Here is an 18,923-nt window from a genome sequence, read left to right as displayed (position 1 = left end):
CCAGATTGAGGAGTCTAATGCTTTGGATCCTTCCCTTAGCGGCAAAAGGAAGGGTCGGGAAGAGGAAAAAGTGCCGAAAAAGAAAGAGGAACGTAAGCATGTACCTCCGGCGGGGTTTGCTCACTATACCCCTTTGAATGCTCCCAAGGGGGAGATATTAATGGTGGCGGAACAACAAGGGATAATCAGTCAATGGCCGGCAAAGATGAAAGATAACCCCAAGAGATTCAAATCCGACAAATATTGTCATTTTCACCGAGACAGGGGACACACGACGGAGGAATGCCATCACTTGAAGAATGAGATAGAAAAATTGATCCAGCAGGGATACTTAAAGGAATATGTCAACCACTATGCACAAGGACGCCAATTTGACCGTGGGCCGAATGTGCGAACTCCTCGTGACGATAACTATCCCACCGCAGGAGTCATCCCGTGACCTCAAAAAGATCAACAAGCCATGAAGGAGGAACTCAAAGTTCACGTAGCAGAAAAAATTATTTTTTGGCTAGTCACTTGTAATAGGAGAAAACTCGAGTAGTAGCTCGACATATCCTTATCCCCTTTTGATTTTCCGAAAAACTTTGTATTTCGAATTTTGAGTAATGAAGTTGGTTTTCTTGTCGTCGTCCCAACAAACAAAACAAACTTAAACATAGAGATCCTTGAAGTTTCACGAGGACCCTAGAGGCAAAAATCGTCATTGTCATATAGACAAAAGTCGCTATTGCCCCGGGACCCCCTAAATGGAACTTTCATTGAGATCCTCGTTAATAATGTCGCCCCGAAAACTTTACATCCCTTTGAAGTTGGTGAAAGACCGACTCCGGGACATGAAGTATCCTTTGAGGCAACATCCTCTCTTAAAAATTATTGGAATCGGAAAATTTTGCCTTGGAATCGGAAAATTTTGCCCCCCCGTCCGAAGTTGGTAAAAACCTAACTATGGGGCTTGAGCAAAAACATCACTAGAGGCAATATGGAGTGCTATCGAGTTACTCATTTAAGGATTTATAACTATTACATTACAAGAAAAAAATGCACTAAATCTCCATTAATTCCAATACGAACAAATATATATACTAGTGCAATTAACAATGCATATCACCTTCAACTAATGTTACCAGTATGTTCACAATATCAACTCAATTTTATTTGTAAATTTTGATCTAATCAGGAAATTAATATCCCACAATCAACTGATTTAAATTCAAGCCATTATTATAGGATATAAAGAGAAAAATAGAGATAAATAAGTGTGCGTTGGAAGTAGATGGTATGTTTGAATTTGTGTGCTCTTCTATATATAAATATTGTATGTGTAATGTAGTATTTTTTGGAGATGAAAATTACTATTCATTACAAATCATGTCTCATTTATATTATATATATAAGTGTATATATGTATATATTATATACAAAAGATTAAAAAACAAAAAATTACATAAATAATATATAAAAAATATAAAAATAGATATCAAATGTGTTTTATCTTAGTTCAAAAATACGAGTTTGAAACCAAACGTAGTGTATAGATTACAAAAGCAGACTCCACACGGGCTTCAAACAAGAAACCTAAAACCTAAGGACCAAACCCGACCCAATAAAAAACCCTAAAATTGTGAACCCCACAATGTGCCACCCAATCAAACTCCTACTCTCTCACAAGTCAAAACACCCCCCTCCCCCCCCCCCCCCCCAACACCCTAATGTATATATATATATATACCTGTATGTATAAATAAATCAATTAGTAATATTTAATTTGAGTAAAAAAGAATCTTGATTTTCCCTAATTGAATATCTCATAATTTAGAGAGAAAGAGAGAGAAATTATATTATTTATTTATTTTGCTGTTTTCCGTATCTCGTTGTAGAAATGAATCAACTAAATAGGAAAGAATTAAACCCCAATTTCCCCAAAATAAGATTAAGCACAATATTTACATTGCAGACCTCAAAATAATAATAAATATATAAGTAATATATTTTGCGTGCATTATATTTTCTCCGCTTCTGCTCTACTTTCTATTCTGCTGCTTCTTTTTCATGTCCTGCGACCTCTCTAATCTCTCTCGATTACTCATTCGCCGGATTATCGAGCAAAGCCTTGTTCTTTTTCGCGTAAGGTCGGTGGATTCTTTGTATTTCGATCTGAATTACACGAATTGTATTCTCGTGTGCCCTCTATTTCAATCAGTTTCTTGATTCGCCTTTTTATGTTTTTCTTTTTTTGATTTTTTTGGGGTTTTCTGAGTTAGGGTTTTCGTGTATTGATAAGGCTATTGTTGGATGTGCTTGGAATTCTTGGGTGGTTTTTAATTTGATTGGGTTTTGTTTTGAAGTCGGAGGATTAGTGGGTGTTTCTTGATTACTTAGAAAAAAACGTTTATGTCTTATCTAATGAACGTTTGTTCTGCGAGATGATAGATTGAGGCTTCTGTTTCATACTGTCAATTTATGGGTTCACTCTGGATTACGGGAATTAGGGTTTATTGGAACTTTTTATGTTCTCTGATCTGGGTTATTGAGTTTAAGGAGATAAGGGGTTGGGATTTATTGGTTTTTGTCAGTTGCTAATGTAACTTTGGAGTTTTGTTTGTTAGTTTGAGAAATTGTTTATGTATCGGCTTGAATTGATTTCCCATATTTTGTTATCAAAAGAATGCACATTTCTTGCAATATATCATAACCATCTGACTTTTACAAGAAAAATCAGATTTTAATGTTTAGACACCTGCCTAGACATGATATTCTCTTATATGACCATTGATGTAATTTTGATGGTGTTCAGTTTATCTGAAGCAGGTTAAGTAGAGGAAGTGTAGTTAGTGAGTGAGGAAAATGGCTGGGGTTGCAACTGAGGAGTCTGGAGCAGGAAGGTCGTTTGAGGGGATTTCAAGTGGGCAGCAGCAGCAATGTCAAGCAGGAGAAGCATTAGCAGAATGGAGGTCTTCGGAGCAGGTTGAGAATGGGAGTCCATCTACTTCGCCCCCTTATTGGGACAGCGACGATGACGATGATGGAGGTAGGCCATTTGTCCTTTATAGGTTACTTGGCAGGTGGAAATCAAGACTTTTGTGTTGTGTGATCATCACCGTTGATGCTCTTCAAATGGCATGATGCTGGTTGAAGATTGCATAATGTGTTTGACATCTGGCGCAGCATATCTGTATTCATTTCTTACTTTTTCTGGAAGTCTAATTACCATTTAATGAAACACAGGCATTGAAGGAGGCTGTTAATTGACCCTTGAGAAAAAAGGAAAAATGAAAAAGAAGTAAAGAGAAATGGGAAATGACAGATCCAGAAGTTGTGGTAGCATTTTATACTTGAGAGTAACCCCTTTCATGTCTTTATCACTGTCTTCAAGTTTGTGAAACTTTGTTCCCAAAAAAAAGAATCTTTCACTTATCATCACTGAAACCGTCAATTGTGAGGAGGTTTCTCATGAGACAGAGAACATCAATCTTGCTAAAGCGACTGAAGAGTAGTGGCATTGTTGCTGTTAGTTGAACTATATATCCTCGTGGTTATCGACCATCTTGGTTTCCCATCAAGATTATGGTGATTAATTCGTTTGATTTGTTCGGTAGGGAAGCTTCTACCAAAATAGTGCTTTTTGTTGTGCCTGAGTGACATTTGTTTTTCCCAATAGTGCATGTTTTGTGTGACCACTTGCTTTGGGATTTCAAATTTCAATCTTTTTGGGTGCTTCATCTTCAGAATTGGGAGTTCTGAAACCTTCTCTATGGTTCTCTTTTATGTAGATATTTGTAAAATTGCTGAGATATGTAATCAGGCAAACTCCAGGCTTTCCCGGTTTTGGCGAATTTTCAATATCTTGGTTTTTCTTCATTACAGTTACCAAGTATGTTAAGTCTTTGAGTCATGGCTTTGCATTCTGTTTTTCAAATGTTTGCTTTTAGCATATCCATGATGTAAATTTTGGAACTGAATCATATTGTCTTTCACATCGATAGTCATCATAATATTTTATCTTTAAGGAAAAGTATGGACTATCGAGTCACTGATATCATTTCTCATTTCTCAGAACTTACTATTTCCTTAGTTTTATCTGAAAATCCTTTTTAAGAAAGTGCCTATATTCCTGTCCTGGCCGAGCTTCTTGTATTAATGCTGGAGGAGATATATATAGGTTTTTCTATCTTATGCAACTTTTTATTGCTGTTATCATCATCTATGTTATTATGTTGCAGGACCAAAACCTTCTGAATTATATGGAAAGTATACATGGAAGATTGATAAATTTTCACAAATTAACAAAAGAGAACTCCGGAGCAATGCATTTGAGGTTGGAGGCTACAAATGGTATGTTATACTTACAAACTGGCCTAGTGCCATTGTTGTGCATACAAACCCCAATCAGTACTAGTACCTGAAGTCCTTTACCTCAAATTGGTTATTACCATATTATTGCTGTAATCGGATATGTGAGGCAATTTAGATTTTTCTTTCTGTGCCTTTATCTTTTATGCTATACAATATTTTTGATTTTGGAAATAGATGAATGTAGTTATTCTATTAAGAGGATTCTAACTCTTTGTGGATGCATATTTAAAATTCCTGGGAGATAGCTGTTTATAGACTTGCAATTTTCTGATTACGTTTTTAAGTTCAAAATGAGGGTCATACCATGCTTCTGGTGTGTTGTTGTGCAATGTGGTCATTTATTATTTATGGCTTTCCTGAGGTCCTAGGGCTTTTCCATGAGTATCGGTTTGATTCTTGTGCCATCAGTGATGCCTCTTTTGTTTATGAAGTACTAAATCTGTTTATTGATTGGGTTGCATCGTTTTCCTTCCAGTAATTTCTTTGCGAATTTCTCACTATCAATCCAGCAACTTGATGTTTTTCTTATGCTATTTTCTTTAAGGTCTAATTTTTTAGTTTGTTTCAGAACACTATGGTTTGTTGTGATGTTTCTTGCATGGAAATTGGGGGACTGGTACAGTTGAAACTAACACAGTTGAATTTGCTGCATATGAAATTAATAGAATTCAAACTTTGGTTTATAGGTATATTTTGATATACCCCCAGGGCTGTGATGTCTGCAATCACCTGTCTTTGTTTCTTTGTGTTGCGAATCATGACAAACTTCTTCCAGGTATGAGACATTCAGTGAATGAAGATTTGGGTTGGAAATCAGTATGTTGATTTGAAGTTTGTATCATGAGTTTCTTCTTATGTACAGGGTGGAGTCATTTTGCGCAATTCACTATTGCTGTGGTGAATAAGGATCCTAAAAAATCCAAATATTCTGGTAGTTCTGTTATTATTGTTATTAGTATTATTTATTTATTCTTTTCTTCTCGGCAATTGAATTTTTACTCCAATACAACCGACCTTGACATATTTCGTTGAAACCCAAAGATACATTACACCGCTTCTGGAAGAAGGAGCACGACTGGGGTTGGAAGAAATTTATGGAGCTATCAAAGGTGTTGGATGGGTTCATTGACGCTGATACTTTGATAATTAAAGCTCAAGTCCAAGTAATTAGGTACAGTTTTAAATATCCTGTTTGTCGAGTTTTTGATTGTTTAGAACGCTGAAACGCCACACCTTTGAAGCTATATGCTTCACATTTGCATGTTAGTAAATGTTTGCTCTTTATCTGATTGCATCAGACATGCAACTTAATATTTTGCAAAGGCATAAGTGGGTGGATATCTTCATCTGTACAGGCTGAGTGCAAAATGGAAATAAAATATGCTCACCAACCCTAGCGTAGGGAGACTAGTGCATATTGCTCTCATTCTCACCTCATATTTGGGTTCTCTATCAATTTCCTTTTAGTGGCTAATTTCATCATCATGATATTCTTCTTTAAACCTCATAAGTGTATTTAGTATCATTTGGTTGAAGTTCTGACAGAAGTCATCTAATACTCCCTGCTTCTGGGTGCAGAGGTTTGTCAGCTATGTGGTAAGATATTTTTCTGATAGTTTAGGAAGGAAATGAAGTGGATATGGAGCAAGGACTATACTTCTTAATCCTTTTAAATGGTTTCTGGTAAAAATTGGACTTTCATATAAATACATGCTTATTTTTAAGTTACTTTATCTACTTGTCTTGGTTGGATCCATGAGTGGCCTTGAGTTTTATTTTGCATCAATTAATGAGTCCTCCAGATTTACTCTAACTGTTGGTTTGCAGGGAGAGAGCAGATCGACCGTTCCGTTGTCTTGATTGTCAGTATCGGAGGGAACTTGTACGAGTATATTTGACAAATGTGGAACAGATTTGTCGGCGTTTTGTTGAAGAACGAAGGGCCAAACTAGGAAAACTGATAGAGGATAAAGTTAGATGGTCTAGGTATGGTGTGCCCTTTCCTTCTAGCAAGACTAAATATATTTAAATCAAGTTCTTTTCTTGACAACAATGAATTACTTTCCTTTTGTATTATTTTTTGGTTAATAAATCTATAACAGCCCTTTAGGTTGATGGGTTACTTGCTTGAAACTTGATGATAGTTCTAGTCAAATCTTGTATTTGTGTTGCCTAAATCTGTTTCGAGATATCATTGACCACTTGGAAGAAAGATATATTTGGTAATCTACAATTATAAAGTTGTTCCAACTTTTTGAAGTGGGGCACGATAAAGGTAAAATTTTTTGGACCTCCTCCTTTGTAGATTGCAATTATCGATGTGCAGGTGGTGAGTAGGTTCTGGACAAGATCTGGATATCTTTAGTATTCAGAGGGAAATGTGATTCACAAGTAAAGACAAACAGACTAGATTAAGGGTTTAAGAAACTTCCTTCCAATCCTTAAATTTTCCCATTCAGTGAGCAAAAGATTTCAATTATCGCTGCTATCATGTGTTACCAGTTGTTTTGTAGCTTTTGCATCTCATGGTTGTTATTATTATACTGATTTTCTAAATCAAAATTCTGGAAACATAGTCTAATTGCACCCATCTGATAATGTCTTTGCAACATGTGATTATTTTTCAGCTTCTGTGCTTTCTGGCTGGGTATGGATCAAAGTTCCAGGCGCCGCATGTCTCGAGAGAAAACAGAGTCGATTTTAAAAGTTGTTGTGAAACATTTTTTCATAGAAAAAGAAGTCACCTCTACCCTTGTCATGGATTCGTTATACAGTGGTCTCAAGGCTCTTGAAGGCCAGAATAAGGCGAAGAAGAGCAAGGGCAAGTATTTAGAGGCAGAAGATTTACCAGTTCCTGTTGTTCGAACTGAGAAAGATATGTTTGTTTTGGTGGATGATGTTTTGCTGCTGCTTGAGAGGGCCGCCTTGGAACCTTTACCTCCAAAGGATGAGAAGGGTCCTCAAAATCGTACGAAGGTGATGAGTTTATATGCAACTCTTTGTGCCTGCCATAAAGTGCAGCCAGTACTTAACTTTTTCAATAAATGAATAAAAGCCGGTGCCATCTATTTCCATGATCTGTTGAAAGCCAGTTTGCTTGTTGATAATGGACAAAATTTTCATGTATTTTAGTTTCATTGTAACATCGCTTTTTCATTCCGCTTGGTCCATAAACTATTATATTGACCATCAATTGTTTAGATCCTACTTGGTGAAGCAGTTGGCCACAGCAAATTTTACTGATTACATAGTATTGAAGGGTACAGATTAGCGCCGAATGTCAGTTGTAGCAGTAAAAATGGGAGCAATAATCATTTTTCCATAAATCAATTGCTGGAAAGTTCACGAAGAACTATTCCAACATGTTGGAGGTTGACCAAAAATGTGGATTCTGTCTTTATGAAAATATCGAAGGAGGACATATATGTGAATATTAGCTGCTGTTACTTGAAAATGTTGTATTATAGATTGAGCAAGGTAGCAAACATGATCTGCTATGTCTTGGAATAGGCTTCAGGTACTGACTGGGAAAGTTCCATTTTGGCGGTACTGTATGGGCGATAGTCCTAGTAATATTTTAGAAAGCTAGCTTGTCATTCGCGGTTCGAAATCTTTTGTTGAGTCAATTGATTGTACTGCAAGGAAAGGGTTGTCTTAAAATTATATCATGAAATTAACAAAACCAAATTGTACCAATAGTTTGAATATTCTTAATGCGGGTAGCATGACATTGGTTTTCTTGCTTGACAGATGTGATTTTGAATATTGATGTTTTTGTTTCTGTGGCTTCCAACTGGCTTTTGCATTGTACCAGATCAGCATTGGCTTAAAATTTGATATTAAATCCACATGTATTCATTCTGAGATTTTGGTTTTTAGGATGGGTCTGCTGGCGAAGACTTCAGCAAAGATTCTATTGAACGTGATGAGAGGCGATTAACTGAATTGGGTCGTCGGACTATTGAGATATTTGTCTTAGCCCACATTTTCAGGTAATGCGGTTATATGCAATGTAGGTTTTGCTATTATTAAATGCGGCAAACTCTCGTCTTGTGTTATTAGCTGCCAATATCACATTTACACTGGTCTTTGGTCAACTCATTGTTTGCCATTTCATGTATGCTCCATGGGAAAGATAAAGGATAAATGTTCTTCTTAGAAGCTATTTTGTCGTAAATTCTTGTGGTAGTGGACATTAGCTATTGGTGGTTGCTCTTGTTGTTGTACTTGACTCGAGGGAAGCCATCTTTGTGTTGTATCACATTTGTTTTGCATTTTATATCTCTTTCTCCTCTATAAGTATTGGCTCAATGTAATATCCATTTCCATGTTTGGAAAGAAAATGAGGGAATAGAAGAAAACATAGTTTTTTTGTGTCTGATGAGAGAATATATGTTGGAAGGTTGAACCTCGATCCAAATAAGGTTATTTTCCTTCATTTCCTATTTCTGACACTTTGATCTCACTGAGCTTTATCTCATGTATGTGTTAATATAACATTCAATATAGAATTCTTAGCTTTTCTTGTCGCTCCAACAGCAAAATTGAAGTTGCATACCAGGAGGCGGTTGCTTTGAAGAAGCAAGAAGAACTCATTCGTGAGGAAGAGGCAGCTTGGCTTGCTGAGATTGAGCAAAAAGCAAGGCGTGGAGCGGTGGATAAGGAAAAGAAGTCTAAGAAAAAACAGGTTTTCCGAAATTTATAGTATTAATTTTTATTATTAGTGGTGTCAAATCAAATACAATTTTTATTTAAATGAAATTGATAATTATTTTTCGTTGATTTGGAATTGTTAGTGATGCCATATGAAAGTATTATGGAAAAAAATATACTATTAGGTTTATGAAATTAATGATTCAAAAAACCTTACATGTAATAAATATATAAAAGAGTAATGATTGAGATGTGAATGATCTAGTGAAAATACATATAAACAAACATATTTCCACTTTCATCGTTGATTCAACAGTTGAAAACTGAAATGCAAATGAAACCAAACAAGGTAGCGTTCCTGCTCTATGCAAAAATTTGCGTTAAAATGGTGTCATGACACTTCATGTTTTCCAGTTTCTTCATTTTTGTTTTCGGGGGGAAAGAAGGAAAAGTTCTCTCCACCTTTCCGGTATTGTTTCTCTTCTGGTTTTGCTGGCATTGGCAATGGATTGTAAAGTATGCATCATCCATGCATTTTCAGGGCAAACAGAAACGAAACAATCGCAAAGGAAAAGACAAAGGAAGGGATGACAAGAATAGCAGCATTTTGCTAGACAAGATTGAGCAAGATAGTCCTACTACTGATAGAAAAGATGTAGCTGCTGACCAAGAGATGGTAGTTGAAAAATCTGATCCTGTAGAAGATGTCTCTGATGCATCTGGTTCTGTTGATTGTGTTCCTGAAATACTTCTACCAGATTCTGAAGACAGAGATGTAAGTCCAGTCAATTGGGAAACTGACACTTCTGAAGTGCATCCTCCAACAGAAGCCAGTAGCAGTGAGGTTAGTGGGCTTTCAGGTGTTGTGCAAAATGGAATAGAAGGAAGAAGTCCATCTGCAGTGGATGATAGCTCATCAACTTGTTCCTCTGACTCAGTTCCATCTGTTATAACCGTGCCTCACAAAGTCAATTCCCACCACAAAAACCAAAAATCTCCAAGCAGGTAGGCATTTTTCTGTGACTATGTCCAAGTACTGACTGCTATGACAATATGGTAATATAACGGCTTTCCCTTCAACTTTCCAGAGAGAGGAGCCATCAAAGCAAGTTGACATCTGATACAGCTGATTGGGCCAATGAAGAACGTAGTCAACCATCTGAAGCTGTGCTGGATGCAAGGCAGCCAAATGATGTATCGCCGAGTTTCAACATAGTTGGATCTCCCTCTAATGCTGCTTCTCGGTCTTTGCAGAATGGGCTGGTAAATAGAAGTGAGCAGCGAGTGGGGAAAAAGGTGATTCTCTTACATGTTTAATAAAGTTTAAGTATTTTATCTGGAAAATGCATGAAAGATTATGTCGCAAGTGTAAGTTGTGTCGGGAACATGATGTTGTGGTTATTTGATTTTTATGGATTCTGTTCCAAATACAACTTCGCAGTCTCCCTTGTTCATGCTTTATGGAAGGCAGTCTTCTGCTCCCTCCCAAATGGACAGAAGATTTTGAGTAATATGCTACTTATTTTGCATTGTTTATATTTCTGGATCTCTCAGTCGACTAATTACGGACATATCATTTTTAAGATTCAATAATTTTAATAAATTATTTTGCCTCTGTATATTTCACCATGTCTGTGTAACCATTTAGTCTTTTCCATATGTGCCTCCATTTTTCTTGAATAACTCTGTTTTTTATAGGAGGAAGAAACTGGTTCCTTGCAAAGAAATTTCAAAGCCAAAGATTCTGTGGATATGGAAGCATCTGGGAATAAAGCTGCATGTGTCACTTCTCCGCCCAGAAGCCCTTCGAAAAGCATTCCATTTATTGCTCCTCCAGTCTTGGAGTCAAAGAGTAACGTCGCAAGAGATCCACTCATGTTTAGAAAAACACCTTCTGACAGCCCTAAACAAGCTGATAATTCAGTGCTTTTGACAAATTCATGTGAAAGTGCTGCCACGTCTAAGCATGACCCTCAGAAGTTTGCGACTCCAAAACCTGCTGAAAAGCCCTCTGGAAATCAAATACACGTTGGAAGTGAGAAGATTCCAGCACAGGAAGCGCCAGCTACGACAGATAAGCTCTCAATTCCTCCTATGCCTGTTATGTCAAGACCATTGAGTGCTCCTTTAGTGCCTGGTCTTAGGCCTTCTGTTTCCATGGTTTCCATGGTCCAAACAGCACCAGCATTAGCACGCTCAGTGAGTGCTGCTGGTCGGCTGGGCCCTGAACCTACTGCATCTGCAACTCAGAGGTATGTTCCACAGTCCTATCGAAATGCAATCATGGGTGGTCCCACTGCTGGAAGTTCATCTGCCTATTCTCAGAATCATCCTGCTGGTTCAGTTGTAAATGCATCACATTCATACTCACAGCCAACCGCCCTCGTATCCTCGCCACTGTTTTCACCACACAGCTCCGATCGGGTAGACCCTAATCCAGTTCAGCCAAGTCTTTCATTTGGAATGGTAAATCATCACGATATGTTGCAGAATGGGCCGCTTTGGATGGAGCGCCATCAAAGGGCTAGCAGCAGGAATGTACCAGCCGATCATGGTTCACTGGTCAATGACATGCAAAGTTTGAATTTATACAATCCAGTGCAAAGTAGATCTCATGGTCATCTTCCATCAGAGCTTCCAGCCTGTACATCCGGGCGTCAGAACCATGTAGTGCAGGATGAATTTCCTCACCTAGACATCATCAATGACTTGCTTGAAGATGAACATGGACTTGGCATGGTTGCAAGAGTAAATTCCAGCTATCAGAGTTTCAGCAACGGGCCTCACAATCTGAACCGGCATTATAGCTTCCCTGGTGACCCAAGCGTGTCAAGCGGTCTTGGCCCATCTGTAAGTTCGTGTCGGTTTGATCGGGCCCGAAGCTATCATGATGATGGATTTCAACATGGTCAAGTTGGTTCTGGAAGAACTTATGATACAACCAGGGATATGATTCCCCAGGCTAGTCGACCGTATGTGAACGGGCAGGTTGATGGTTTCTTGCCGAACCAATGGCAAATGGCTGGTTCTGATATGCCCTACTTGAGTATCAGGAATATGGACAGTGATGGCTATCCTTATCATCTGCAGGACTATCAAAACCTCAGTGTTGGCATCAATGGCTACTCGGTTTTCAGACCATCCAGCGGACTTTAAAGCTTATATATACAAACAGGGGGGCTAATGCACGAATTTGAGGGTCTATAGTAGGTGTAATAATTCATGCAAGGGCAAGCATTGGTCTTAGATTTGAAGTTGGGGTTGTAACCTTCTATGGTTGGATTACATTTTGTAAAGAGTTATTCTGCTTTTGCTTATTTTTTTATCTCAAATGTTGAGGGTTCTCAAGAACATTTGTCTCAGTTGTAGCATCGAGTATCTAATTTCTTTTCCACGTTTTTTTCCCACTCCCATCATAGTTTGCCATATTACGAGAAATCAGGGTGAAGCACTTGTAGGGAATTTTTTTAAGCAAACTCTTAAATTGAATTGCTTTTGACGGTTTTTTGGGGAAAGAAAAAAAATCTTTTCTGATTGTCAATTTAAAACCAAGGTTTAGGGTTCTCTATTATTTGTTTTTCGGGTGGTTTTATGCAACAAAAGTAAAACTAATATATATACATATACATAGTTAATATTTTCTAAGTGGTGCGAGTGACACTGAAAATTAATTCAGATGTACCTTTCAAGCGTTCAACTTTTCTCCAACAATTGGAATTCTTTGTTTAGGCAAACAAGAAGATGACGTACTCTGGGTGGTGCTCACACCACTTCTTCCTAAGGTACTATTGGGTTCCTTGCTAGAGGTCTTGAACACACGTGATTAGAATATTACAATTTTTTTTGAATTTTGATATATTTATTATTTGAAAAATTATAAATACCTTCTAATTTTTAAAATAATTGTGAAGTTCTTGGACAACGTGGATGAAATTACTACATTATCCTTGATAATTTTGTTTTGTTTTTTTTTTTAAATGTTTGAAATTATGTTTAGAATTTTTTAGGGTGGTAAAGTCACATTTGCCCTTATGTTATGCAGATTATTTCCCTCTTCTTGCGCTTCTTTTTCCCTCCCATTTGCAAAAACCCTATTCACCAGAAAAAAAAAAAAAAAAAAAACTCTCTCAAACTAAAGCCGATGATGAGGGGGTAGAAAGGGGTGGTGGAGTCGTCGGGACATGGTGGAGGGCTTAGAAGGAAATGAAAGCAAGATGAAGGAGAAAGTTCAGGTTGATTGTTCCCTGTTTTTCATTGTAGAATGACCAATTCTTGAAGATAATTTGAATTAGTGCTATTGGAATTAAATTTAATTTGGGCTTTAAGTGGTTTTGGAGTGTTTGTGCGGCGCATGGTTTAGCATGTTCATTCTAATGACTTTGAGAAAATGGGTTTCTTGGTGAGTTTCATTTTCTCTTCCCTTTAAATGAGGGGCATGTATGTAAATATTATTGGTCCATGACCCATTTTTGGTAGGCCCAAGTCCAATAAAAGGCCCGCACCCATTTCCTTATTGGATGGCTCTCAACCCAACCCACTTGTTGGCCCATTACTCGATCCACCACTCGGCCTGTGACCCGACCCAAGTTGTAACCTATATAATATCCCTAACCCTAATTCACTATATTCTCCTGCCTGCTTCTTTCTCTCTTTGACTGAGCTCTCTCTTCTCTCTTATCTCTGTCGCCGGGTTTTCTCTCTCGCCTCTTTTTCTGATGGCCTTGAAACCATCCATCCGCTTCATCTTCTTCTTCGCCTCTTTAATGTTGAGGCCCTATATATGGCGGTCTTGGCCCTTGGCCAAAAACAATGACCAATGGTCTTCTTCTCCCTTCTTCTATATTCTTACTATAAAAGTTCTTAGTGAACTCGTGATAGCGTTGGTGGTGGGTCTTAGTGACTGAATCTTGTGGTGGTTGACTGTTTTTGTGAAGCAATCGTACGATTTTTGGGTGCGTTTTTCTTTACTGGATCTGACTCTTTGAGCCTTGTCCTAATTTTTCTATTTTGTGATTATATTGTTTATAATGTGTAAATATTTTGTATATCTTGATCTATAATTTAAGAGCATTTTGTACCCTCAATTGTTGTAATAGTTGTTAGGGTTTTTCTTGGAGAAATCCCTTGAGCTATTTTCACCTTACAGTGGTATAAGAGCTTTGGGCTCTGCCTCGAAGAACCTACGGAAACATCTCTCGATTCTGCTCTGTGCTTTTATTACTGCTCTGTGCTACTATTCTTGCTTCGTGCTAACTTTTCTACCTCAAGCTATTTTTCTTGAGAAATATTGCCTCTATAACCGTTGAGTTAATTCTGCTAACATTACAAATATTATTATGTCAAAATTCTTATTCCACTGTTAATAGTTTTTAAACCGCGGCCTTTTCTCCCTCCTAATCCCTCACCTGGTCGGACCCTTGAGGTCGTCGTATCTAGTCGAGGTTTAGGTTGGGAAGCCTCAATTTCATTACTGTGAGATTGTGATATTTTTAATTGTTGTTATTTTTTATTCTGTCATTATAACTCTGATAACTGTTGTTTTTCTCTGAATGTTACTGATTTTCTGTTGCATACATCTTTGTTATAATGGCTGGCTTTAATCTCCAACATTTTGATGGAACATTTGATTTTAATATTTGGTAACAGAAAAATGAAAGACATTCTTATTCAAAAAAAGCCTTTAAGGCCATAGACGTTCATGAAAAGAAACTAGAAAATGATGAGTATGCATATTCTTATATTATTTTGAACTTGTCTGATACTGTTTTGAGAAAAGTGGGTAAACGAAAATCTGCAAAAGAACTTTTGGAAAAACTGGAAGAATTATACACTAAAACATCCTTGCCCAATAAACTATTTTTATTAGAAAATTTTTTCAGATATGAACTTGATTTATCTAAGAATATTGATGAAAACCAAGATGATTACACTAAATTAATTCAAGACATAAAACTCACTGATGATAAAAACATTGATGAATACTCTCCTATTATTTTGTTAAATGCTATACCTGAAGCCTATTGTGATGTTAAAGCTGCAATAAAATATGATAGGAATAATGTTAATTTAGAAACTGTAGTAAGTGGTCTTAAAAGTAAAAAAATGGACTTAAAAATCAATAAGCCTAGTTAGAATCAACATGAAGTAAATTTTGTAAGAGGAAGATGAAAATCCAGAAACTCTGGTTTTAAATATAGGAAAAATAGTAGGAGCAGAAGCAGTAATAGAAGTAAGTCTAGGTCTAGGGAAAACAAGTATAAAGATAATAAAATAAAAGAAAAAATGTGCTATAACTGTGGAATTAAGGGTCACTACACAAAAGACTGTAGGAAATCGAGAAAAGAAAACAGGGATAAAAATCATGAAAATAGAGAAGATGTAAACAATGTATCTGATGAAAGTTCTGGTGAAGTTTTCATGGTAGGTGATGTTAATGTTGTTCATTCTTTAAATAAACATGAATGGCTGATTGATTTTGGATGCAGTTCCCATATGAGTCCTTTTAAATTTTTTTTTTTACAAATTTCAAATCTTAGAATTCTGGATTTATTTTAATGGCAAATGAAAACGATGTGAAATAAAAGGTCTTGGTGACATTTGTTTAACTTTCAAAGAAGGTAATAAGTTAACCTTGAAAAATGTCAGATATGTTCCTGACTTAAGTCACAACTTAATATACATTTGCACTATGGATTATGATACTATTGCTGCATAAATGACTGAATGTGATAAAACATCCTTGTGGCATAAAAGATTAAGCTACATTAGTTTAAAAAGATTAGAGTTATTAAAAAGGGAATGTATTCTAACTGATAAACTTGATAAGCTGAAAATTCTGTGATGAATGTGTGATGTGAAAACAACATAAAGTTCACTTTCCTATATCACGCTCCCCAAATCCTTCTATGTCTATTTGCATTTCAGATTATGTTCATGCTGATGTTTTGGGTCCTTCAAATGTACCCACTCATGGGGGAAATAGATATTTTTTTTTATCTATCATTGGTAATTTTTCAAGAAAAGTATTTGTTTTCTTAATGAAACACAGATCTGACGTTTTTGAAAAATTTAAAAAATGAAAAATTTTGGTTGAAAACCAAATTGGGAAGAAATTAAAAGCTCTACATACTGATAATGATTTAGAATTTTATAACCAAAATTTTTCTTAACTATGTGATAAGTTTGGGATAAAAAGACATAAAACTAATCCTTATACTCCCAAACAAAACGGTGTTACTGAATGTATGAACAGAACTCTATTAGAACAAGTTAGATGTATGTTAGTAAGTTCTTGTTTTGTCTAAATCAATTTGGGGTGAAGCTATCATGACTCTTGCTTACTTGATAAGTGGATCTCCATTTGTTCCTTAGGAAAACACCTGAATCTGTGTGGTCTGGAAATGATATTAACATTTTCTCTTTACGTGTGTTTGAATGTTTTGCTTTTGTTCATCAGAATATTAAACAAACTTGAACCTAGATCTCTAAAATGTGTACTTATTGGTTATCCTGAAGGGGTTAAAGGGTATAAATTATCGGTTAGAAACCAACCTAGTTTTAAATCCTAATTAGTAGGAATGTAACTTTTAATGAAAATGAAATGCCCTGCCTTAATAACCCTGAAACCAAAAATGAAAAATCCACTTTCAATAAGGTGGAGAACTTACCAATAGGCGGAAGGGATTAATGAACATATAAATGAACAAAATCATTATATAGAGGATCTAGAAAATTTGAGTCCTGAAAATAACTTAGAAAATTACCAAGTAGCCAGAGACCGAAATAGAAGACAATCTAGGATTCCCTCTAGATATAAGGATTTTCATATTGCTCTAAATACTAAAACTTGTAAGCTTAACTTTGTTAAGGAAGCCTTAAAATCAAAACAATGGCTTAGTGCCATGAATGAAGAAATGAAATCATTAAAGGAGAATAAAACTTGGATTCTTATCCCTAAGCAAAAAGTTGACTCTATTGTTGACTGTAAATGAATTTTCAAAATCAAACAAGAAAACTCTTCCTTAAAATATAAGGCAAGATTAGTAGCTAAAGGTCTCATACAAAAGGAAAGAATCGAATATACTGAAATATTCTCTCCAGTTGTGAAATATACCACTGTTCGTATCATCTTGCTCTTGCTGCTCATTTTAATTGAAAATTAAAACAAATGAATGTGAAAACTGCATTTTTACATGTTGACCTGGAAGAAAATATTTATATGAATCAACCTACTAGTTTTATTGATAAAACCAAACCTGATCATGTATGTTTGTTAAAAACGTTTCTATATGGTTTAAAGCAATCTCCTAGGCAGTGGAACAAAAAATTTGATTTATTTATCCATTCCTTGAACTTTAAAAGGAGTCACTATGATCACTACCTTTATTTTAAATGAGCATGATATACCTATCGTCCTGGTTTTATATGTTAATGATATGCTCATTGCTAGTTCTAGTCTAAAACATGTCATAAACTTACAAGAAAGTCTTAGCAAAAATTTTGCAATGAAAGACCTAGGTGATGATAAGAAAATCCTTAGAATGAATATTAAAAGAAATAGGGAAAAATCTACAATTCTCTTAAATAAAAAATACTACATTTAGTCTGTTTTGAAAAAGTTTTCTATGGCAAACTCCAAACCTTCTTCTGTTACCTTAGTTGCCCATTTCGTCTAAGCAAAGAACAGTTCCCTAAAACGAAAATTGAAAAGCAGACAATGGAAAATGTTCCTTAGTCAAATGTTATTGGCTCTATTATGTTTCTTATGATTTGTACTAGACCAGATATAGCTTATTCCATCAGTTGTTTAAGTCGATATATGTCAAATATTGGTTCCCCCCATTGGGAGGCACTAAAATGGTCACTTAGGTACTTTCATAGTTTTGAAAATCTTGGTATTACCTTTTCTAATTGCTCTGAAGGTGCTAATCTTGTTGGCTTTGTTGATTCAAACTATGCAAATGATAGAGATAGTAGAAAATCTACAACTTCCTATATTTTCACTTTTTGAGGTGTATGCGTAAGTTGGAAGTCTTAACTTCAACACATTGTTGCACTATCAACTTCGGTGTTTGTCAAAAGCATAATAATCACCATATAAACATACTAGACAAGTGGCTAGAGGATGAAACAAAAAACATAGAAATAAAAAATGAAACTTTACACTTTTGTTTCTATAGTTGAGTAGCAACGTGCATAGTTCCCTTTACGTTATACCATTTTGTTCACTTTTGGATCCAAATTAGAACACCTCTAATTTGTCCACACCACACTGAGGAAGAGATGTAGTGTTTTTTTCTATTGCTAGATACAACGTAGAACAAGAAGAAAAACAACTCCAAACTAACATTATTGTTTAGTGCATTTGGAAATGCTTTATGTTCTAACTTGAATCCAATTCAATGTAGAATAAAAAGGAGAACATTTTTGGAGAGAAAAAGAGCAAATTTCGTGGCTTAGATGTTGGTTATGCATGATATTTGTATAGTTTTGTATATTACATACAATTGAATTCAAAATTCAATGACTACCAAGTTTGCCTCCAAGGCAACCTATACACACCCATACATATAACCTTCAACCATGATGAAATAACCACTCCATTATGTTTATCATGGTGAGGAGTTTCAACTCGTTCTTAACTTGCTCCAACCTCCCTCAAATGGGCTTGAACTTCAAATATGGACCGGGCTTGATTTAATGAAATTAAATTAAGCCCAACCAAAGTCCATTGGACAATAATTAATTAATTTTTTTCATCCAACTAAGTCCAAAGATTCATTTAATCCAATTAAATAAATCTAAGCCCAAACTCTAATTAATTGGTCCAATCAATTAATTAAGCCAAACTAAATAAATTAATTTGATTAATTTAAAGGTGTTAGGCTCAAAATTAATTAATTCAATTAATTAATTCT

General features: G+C 35.8%; 1 protein-coding gene across 1 annotated transcript; it reads left to right on the top strand.

Annotated features, from left to right (window-relative positions):
- The first annotated feature begins 1,971 nt into the window (after positions 1–1,971).
- LOC105158436 (TNF receptor-associated factor homolog 1a) lies at positions 1,972–12,357 on the top strand. Its single transcript, XM_011075200.3, has 13 exons — positions 1,972–2,129; positions 2,809–3,028; positions 4,221–4,332; positions 5,040–5,128; positions 5,216–5,284; positions 5,395–5,524; positions 6,181–6,339; positions 6,981–7,329; positions 8,233–8,345; positions 8,893–9,040; positions 9,548–10,011; positions 10,095–10,302; positions 10,705–12,357. Exons 2-13 carry the CDS (start codon positions 2,845–2,847, stop codon positions 12,160–12,162), a joined length of 3,483 nt encoding a protein of 1,160 aa, XP_011073502.1. The 5' UTR covers positions 1,972–2,129; positions 2,809–2,844; the 3' UTR covers positions 12,163–12,357.
- The last annotated feature ends 6,566 nt before the right edge of the window (positions 12,358–18,923 follow it).

Source organism: Sesamum indicum, linkage group LG3, assembly GCF_026168435.1.
Source record: "Sesamum indicum cultivar Baizhima isolate 11 linkage group LG3, ASM2616843v1, whole genome shotgun sequence".
NCBI classification, from domain to species: domain Eukaryota; kingdom Viridiplantae; phylum Streptophyta; class Magnoliopsida; order Lamiales; family Pedaliaceae; genus Sesamum; species Sesamum indicum.
The sequence above is the reverse complement of the archived record's forward strand: the minus strand, read 5'-3'. Positions and strand labels throughout refer to the sequence as shown.